The 7,179-nt window shown below is 34.7% G+C and overlaps 1 protein-coding gene across 3 annotated transcripts in view; it reads left to right on the forward strand.

Annotated features, from left to right (window-relative positions):
- The window catches only part of LOC107570532 (sideroflexin-1-like), a 7,833-nt gene extending 1,629 nt beyond the window's left edge, over positions 1-6,204 (forward strand). For 2 of the 3 annotated variants that reach the window (XM_016256757.1, XM_016256759.1), the window contains exons 3-11: positions 2,680-2,850; positions 3,401-3,499; positions 4,054-4,129; positions 4,581-4,666; positions 4,772-4,899; positions 5,059-5,108; positions 5,210-5,259; positions 5,348-5,395; positions 5,487-6,204. In XM_016256757.1, coding sequence (XP_016112243.1) covers positions 2,680-2,850; positions 3,401-3,499; positions 4,054-4,129; positions 4,581-4,666; positions 4,772-4,899; positions 5,059-5,108; positions 5,210-5,259; positions 5,348-5,395; positions 5,487-5,583 — 805 coding nt within the window. In that variant the 3' untranslated portion in view covers positions 5,584-6,204. The remainder of the gene's footprint in view (positions 1-2,679; positions 2,851-3,400; positions 3,500-4,053; positions 4,130-4,580; positions 4,667-4,771; positions 4,900-5,058; positions 5,109-5,209; positions 5,260-5,347; positions 5,396-5,486) is intronic. The other variant, XM_016256758.1, reaches the window with a different exon arrangement.
- The last annotated feature ends 975 nt before the right edge of the window (positions 6,205-7,179 follow it).

Here is a 7,179-nt window from a genome sequence, read left to right on the forward strand (position 1 = left end):
GCAATCAGTAGGCTAATTTCTAATGAAGAGACCAATTTATATGATTGATTTTAATGTAGCCATTTATACATATGTAAACATTATTTAATTACCATTATAACTAGCTATCTCACAAATTTTTGTGACATCAGAAATGGATAATATATAATATATGCTTTTTTGAACATTTTAGCAATTTCAAAATATTAAAAAAATATTTTTTACATGGCACCCCTGCTCTTGACAGTCAGCACCCCAGTTGGGAAACACTGTATTAAGCCATTTAATAAATATATATTAAAACCATTACGCCTATGGAGAATACCCACAAGGATAGTAAACCAGACTTGTGTTTGTGTGTGTGAGAGAGTGTGATTTTACCTCCTCTGATGCCCTGTGAAGTCTTATTAATGGCTGTTTTCAAAGACTCCCCCATCTCTCATTGGTCAGTCAAACAGATGCCAGTCCCACCCCAAATGATGCTAGTTGAGATACTCAAACAAAAATAGCAATGTTTTGAAAGTGCCACAGAGCTTTTCAGTGGAATCAACCTACGAATGGCTTACTTATGTCTCTCCAAATTAAGCTGGGAAAGGAGAAACTATTTTAAAATCCAAAAATTACACACTTCACCTAGGGCTGTGCGATATGGCCAAAAACTCATATCTCTGTATTTTTTGGCTGAAATGCAATATACGGTATATATCTCAGTATTCTCTACATTTTCTATTTGGGTTGTTTTATTTATATATATCTATATATATATATCAGTTTCCCCTGCCATTATATTAGGGGCGCACACACACACACACACACACACATAAGTGAGCACACTCCCACTCGTATTTGTAAATATTAAGCCACCAAACGATTCATATTTAAATATGAATTCTGCGTGTCTCTGTGTTAATGAATGGCGCAGACGTGCGGTTTTGTTTACCACTCGTACTGAAGCGTGCGTGACGCTTGCGGTGATTTTAGCGTCTGCCGTCTCACTAAATGAGGACATAAATACACGAACAACATCTCCAGAACTGCTCTGAGATTCACTTCATGAGCATTTGACCATTTCATTTGAGTAAAACTATCATCATGTCATACACACACAGAAATGTAAAGGTATTCACGGCAACCCGTCAAAATAAAAGTTTGGTTTAACTTGAGGGCATTGGCAGAAATATATTACTGTTCAGTAGAATGTACGTAACAGACTGCTACTACTACTACTAAAATTGTTAAAACCTTATTTTTAAGGAATATTCATACAATATTTCTTCAGTGTTTTAATTGTAATATTAAATTAACTTTATTTTGCAAAAAATAAAATTTGTTTAATTTTCATTACTTAAAAGATAGATTAAATGAATGTTTTATGACTTAAAACAAAATGTAAATACACAACACAGAATTTCTGAGCCAAAAATCACAAGGCTATTGTAAGAATAAATGAAACTTGTTTTAATGCTTTCAAGTAGTTAGACATGCTAAAACAGAATTTGGTAACAATAAAACATAAGGTTGGAAAAAATAAAACATTTCATAGGGCCCTAAACATGTAATATTTGTTAAACTTTTAATAAATTGATGTTAAATTGTTTATGTTTCATGATTTTAATTTAGACATGCTTTTTGATTAATACAATTTTATTTAACCATTAAAAATGAGTCCAGAAAAAAAAAAACGGAAACATTCCCCCTCCCTCCCCCCAAGCGGTAAACCTAGGGGAAACACTGTGTGTGTGTGTGTGTGTGTGTGTGTGTATATATATATATATGTGTATGTATGAAGAGTTCATTTGCAAGAGTTCTGATAACTTTTTACTTTATTTATTTATTTTCAGAAATCACGTTTTTTTTATTGCGCATTCCAAGTAATATCAATCAAACTGCAGTTGGGTTGTTTTGATTAAGTAATAATAACTTAAACAATTACAGGTAATTTACAAAATTAAAGTTCATTGAAAGTATGTTTTGTTTTTTTTTTACATATTAAAAGTTAGTTTTATAGCAAAAGCAGATAACTCCACATTTCCATGTTTTAGAGTTTAAAAAGACACTCGTTTAATCTTTGTAATCTTCTCAGACAACGTTGACAAACGTTGTTGTTTTGATCATAAACTGTGTGGATGTGATTACGCGCAATACACGGAGCATTTCCCTCACCATTGTAATGCGCTGCTTTTGCAAGGTTCCGTGAAAACGTTTCAGCTTTTATTTTCCTTTTTCGCCCTGAAGAAGATATCACAGGTTCATCAAGTTCGTCGAAATGATCCATCCTCGATCACTTTTAGTCAGCTTTTTATATTAAAGGTAATGAAAACAAATATAGTGAAAGTAGGCTATGCTATCCATTATGTGCAAAAAATGGTCTAAAATCACATTTACAATCTAACAAGAAAAATAAAGCTTTTTAAGACCGAAGTTCAATTCACTAAACTAAAAATGAAAGTAAATAAACACGAGCACAGATTAGTTGCATTTTATTTTTGATTACCCCATTACTGCCATATGCTATCATAAAATACACTTCTTTGTAGGTTTAAAATTCTACATATGACACAATTATTGAGCTCTTATTCTATTGTGCTAAATAATATTTCAGCTCTCCATGCTGTTGCCAGTTTATCATAGGATCGGTCTATTATTGTTTTTATATTATTGTTTTGATGTGTTACTGTACTGCTGTGCCCTCCTTTACAGGTTGGGAACCATGAAGCCTGGGCTAACAGAAGATCAACTATGGAGGGCCAAATACATTTACGACTCTGCTTTCCACCCAGACACAGGAGAGAAAATGCTGCTAATTGGACGCATGTCTGCACAAGTGCCCATGAACATGACCATTACGGGTTGCATGCTTACCTTTTACAGGTAAGCACACTGCCGAACTGGATCGCTTATTGTTCTGGACACCATATGGGCAGGACGTGTATATAGACCTGAAAATGTTATACATTAAAGCCAGAAAAGGAAACTGAGTAAATCTTTCCATGGCCTGGGATAAATATCCCCGCTCAGTTCTGTGAATATTTCCTAAATGAGTCATCATGGAAAAGACCACACTCCTATTGAATAGCTTAGTTTGGTGGTTTGATTCAGGGTTAGGAGGTTGACTGTTTTATGGTAGTATTTTGTTCTCTCTTAAAACATTGACAGAGTAAAATAACATTATGACTAAGATTGGAAAAAAATATATATTTCTCTTTTACTGGTTTTGTGGACACTTTTTTTTACTTGGATCAGTGAGTCATCTGCAAATGAGTCATTTTGAGCAAGACCAACATGTAACTCAAATTACAGCCTTGTGTGGGAGATTCTTATGACTACAGCATTGTTTATGAAAGGGTTTTTAATTAGAAATAGTCTGAAATAGTTCAAATAATGCATTTTTTATTGAATTTAAGTCTCTCATTGTTATCAGGACAGCCCCAGCAGTGGTGTTTTGGCAGTGGGTAAACCAGTCTTTCAACGCCATTGTCAACTACACTAACCGCAGTGGAGATGCGCCAATCACCGTGAAGTATGAAGGCTAAGATCACTACTAGAAACAATCTAGATGCAGGTTTCTATATGGAGGCCTCATGGCAGCCCCTTTCTTGATAGTGTGATGTGTTTTGCCCACACTATGTTGGTATAATTCACAATTTAGTTTCCTGAAACTGTTGCATAAGCCAAATTGTCATGATGACACAAATGGTGGAATCTGTTCCCTGGAGCAGAGATGTCAGTGTTTCATGATCTCTACACATTCTGAATACAGGCAGATTCTGACAGCATGCTCATTTATTCATGTTTCCATTCTGATCATGTGTTTATTGACAGTTTATCATCTAACATCCTAATTGTCTTTATATAGGTTATGCAGTGAGGCTTGTTTTAAAATTGTTTATGACACATATTTTAGGGATGAACGCACTACTTCAACATTGTAGCTTTTCTAAACCCAAGTCTTGATAAAGGAGAGTTGTGCATTCTGTAATATCAGTAATTATGATGAGCTCAATGAAAAATATTAATGGTACTGATCTGCTTAGTAATACTTAAGACATATGTATTTTATTTAAACTTTTGCAGTCAGCTTGGAGCAGCCTACGTTAGTGCTACCACTGGAGCTGTAGTAACAGCCCTTGGACTGAAGGCTCTGACCAAGGTCTGTCCTTTCACTAAACTACTCAATATTTATAGTTAATTACAGAGTCACTTTAAGCAAACAAAATTTTTTACCATTAAGATATCAGTTTAACACTATTGTTTTAGTTTGTTTTCATATATACACTACTGTTCAAAATCTATTTTTTAAATGATTTTATTCTTATGCTTACCAAGCATTTATTTGATCAAAATTGTGACATTTTATTACAATTTAAATAACTTTTTTTATTTAATTGTTTTAATTAATGTGTTCTCAGCAGCCATTACTCCAGTCAGCAAACAGCAAAAGATGTTATAAAAAATATATATATACTAGACAGTGGTTAAATATTTTTATCTTTATTACCCTGTGCAAAAATCGGTTTACCTCTTTCTTGCCTTAATTGTTGACTGCAGTTTTTACATCTACACAATATATAGCAATAGTGACTTGAAATATCTGATCTCAGAGCTTGCCAGCTATTATGGGGCGTTTTGTTCCATTTGCTGCAGTGGCAGCAGCAAACTGTATCAACATACCCTTCATGAGACAAAGGTAAGTGAGAAAACTGGTCTTCAACATTTTAATTACTAAAATGAGCGTATGTTTGTGTTGAATCATCTATTGAATTAATTTTCTCTTTTCTCAATTCTTCTACAGAGAGCTGAAGTATGGTATTCCTGTTACTGATGCTGAGGGAAAACGTCTCGGAGAATCAAGTGAAGCTGCTCAGCAAGCCATCGTACAGGTGGTGGTGTCTCGTATCGGCATGGCAGTGCCAGCCATGGGTAAGCTTTTGTAGATGTTTTTCGTCTAAATATTGGCGTTTTTCTATATTTTGGTGTAAGTATTCAACCACTAAACTGATTTTATCTACCTTTTATTCACAGCCAAATAAAGTAGATAAAAATGAAATTAAGAGAGTGTTCTGAATTTTTCTCAAACAGCTCTTCCTCCGGTTATCATGAATGCCTTAGAAAAGAAGGCCTTCATGAAGGTAAGGAATCCAAAACACAGACTCATTTCAAGCATCTCTCTGAATCTGTGTGAGAGGATGTGTTTTTAAACTGCTTTGTAAAATTTCTGTTTGTTTCTCAGCGGTTCCCGGTTCTCAATGCCCCTGTACAAGTTGGACTTGTTGGACTCTGGTGAGATTTTAAGGCAGTGTTTATTTGCTATACAATGCAATCATTGTTTAAAACAATGAATGAATGAATGACTTAACCATCTTCACAGTCTGGTGTTTGCCACTCCACTGTGCTGTGCTCTGTTCCCACAGAAGAGGTGAGTGCTTCTAATTTAGAAACGCTTTTGCCGTGGTTTGATTGACATGCTGATTATACTGTTGTTTTGTTTTGTTTTTGTCTTTGTGAAGTTCTATGAAGGTGAGCAGCCTGGAGCCGGAGCTTCAAGAGAGGATACGGCAAAACAATCCTCACATCACCACAGTTTATTTTAACAAGGGTCTGTAATCAGGTCTAGGTTGCAGCCCATGTTGATGTCCTCCACTGCACTGGAGGTTAGTGGGCACAACTTTAAGAGTAGAATATTTATTTTTGTTTTGCTGTTCTGAGTTATATATTTTTGTCAGTTTTACCCAAGTTATTGTACTATCCAAAATGACTATATGTACAGTGAAGGTCAGAACTTTTCTGCTAAAGTTTTAGTTAAAGATGCTTGAATGTTAACTGCTGCATTGCTTTACACCTCCATCTAGTGTTGACTGCACACACATAGACTTATTTACCAGTATATTAATTTCTTTCATTTATTCTAGATTATCATTTGCATATAGTATTTTTTTCCCCCTAGTGATCTTTGGATTTCCAGGTTTGTGGCTCAAACGTCTGACTAACTTCACTCTCCCATGTGAGTTGTTACTAAAGACAGTTCCAGAAATTGGGGTTTCAACTTTATTCTGCCAAAAGGACTATTTCCACCTTTCATGCTCCACTATGTGCCCAATAAGTGCACTTATGCAGTGTGCATTATGTAGTACAAAAGAAACCCTGAGATGTGCAAACACTCCTTCATGAGCACATCAAAATGCTAATTATTGGGTGACTACCACTGATATCACTTCCTGCAGGTCATACTTCATTATTTCTGTTAAACCCTTATAGATGTGTGGTTTGAAGTCATCACAAATGTCTCTGAGACATTTGGTTGTTTGGATTGTAGTTTGTGTACTGAATGGTCAAAATAATATTTATTGAAATATTTCATACTTTTTATTAGCATTTGTGATTGTATGAATCATTTCCCCAAATAGGACAGAATGTGTCTGGAGCCTGGGCTAAAAGAAAGAAGCACTACAGATCTCAGGCTGCAAGAGCAAATTATAAGAACAGAGTTTGCTCATGTTTGATAGAGGAAAAATGCTTGTTTCAAAAAAGTTGCTTCATATGCCCTGCTTTGATCATGTATTACATCTCAGACATTTACTATTATGGTAACAACAATCAGATTTATTTATTGCTGTCATGGGGGAATCTATTGTGTTTTTTTTTTTTTTATTAATATAATGTATATATGTTGATGATGTCAGTCATAGTGTCTGTAGTATATGATATAACCATTAGTAAATTCACTAGCCTCTGGTCCTGTAACCTGAGCACATATGATCAAACTTGTTTTCCCTGACGTATTGTGGTAATGTTATGGTGTGTAGTTTTTGTTGTTTGGTTCCTGTTGTTTTTGTAGATGAAGTTAACAAACCTTTTTTTGTGGATGAAGTTAAAACTTTACAGGTTTGCATCACTCTAACAACACTGTCGTTATTCCCATCATGTCCTCTAAAGAGACAGTAGAGATCTGTTGTTTTTGATTTGAACACTCCATTGTAGGCAAATAATTTAGCCTAATATCTAAGCACAGTATGCTAGTATTGAAAAAGGTAGCCCAGTTGAAAGCCGTCAGGGATTGATGCTTGCTTTATTTAACGCACAAATTCCCAGTTACTATGATGATAGTACAAAAACATGTCTAGATTTGATATAGAAGTGTTGGATATGTTATGCAAATATGACTATTTGATTGTGATTTATACAGAACTGTCTGATTTCTTC

The sequence above is a fragment of the Sinocyclocheilus grahami genome, unplaced genomic scaffold (assembly GCF_001515645.1).
Source record: "Sinocyclocheilus grahami isolate Dianchi unplaced genomic scaffold, SAMN03320097.WGS_v1.1 scaffold1470.1, whole genome shotgun sequence".
NCBI lineage: Eukaryota > Metazoa > Chordata > Actinopteri > Cypriniformes > Cyprinidae > Sinocyclocheilus > Sinocyclocheilus grahami.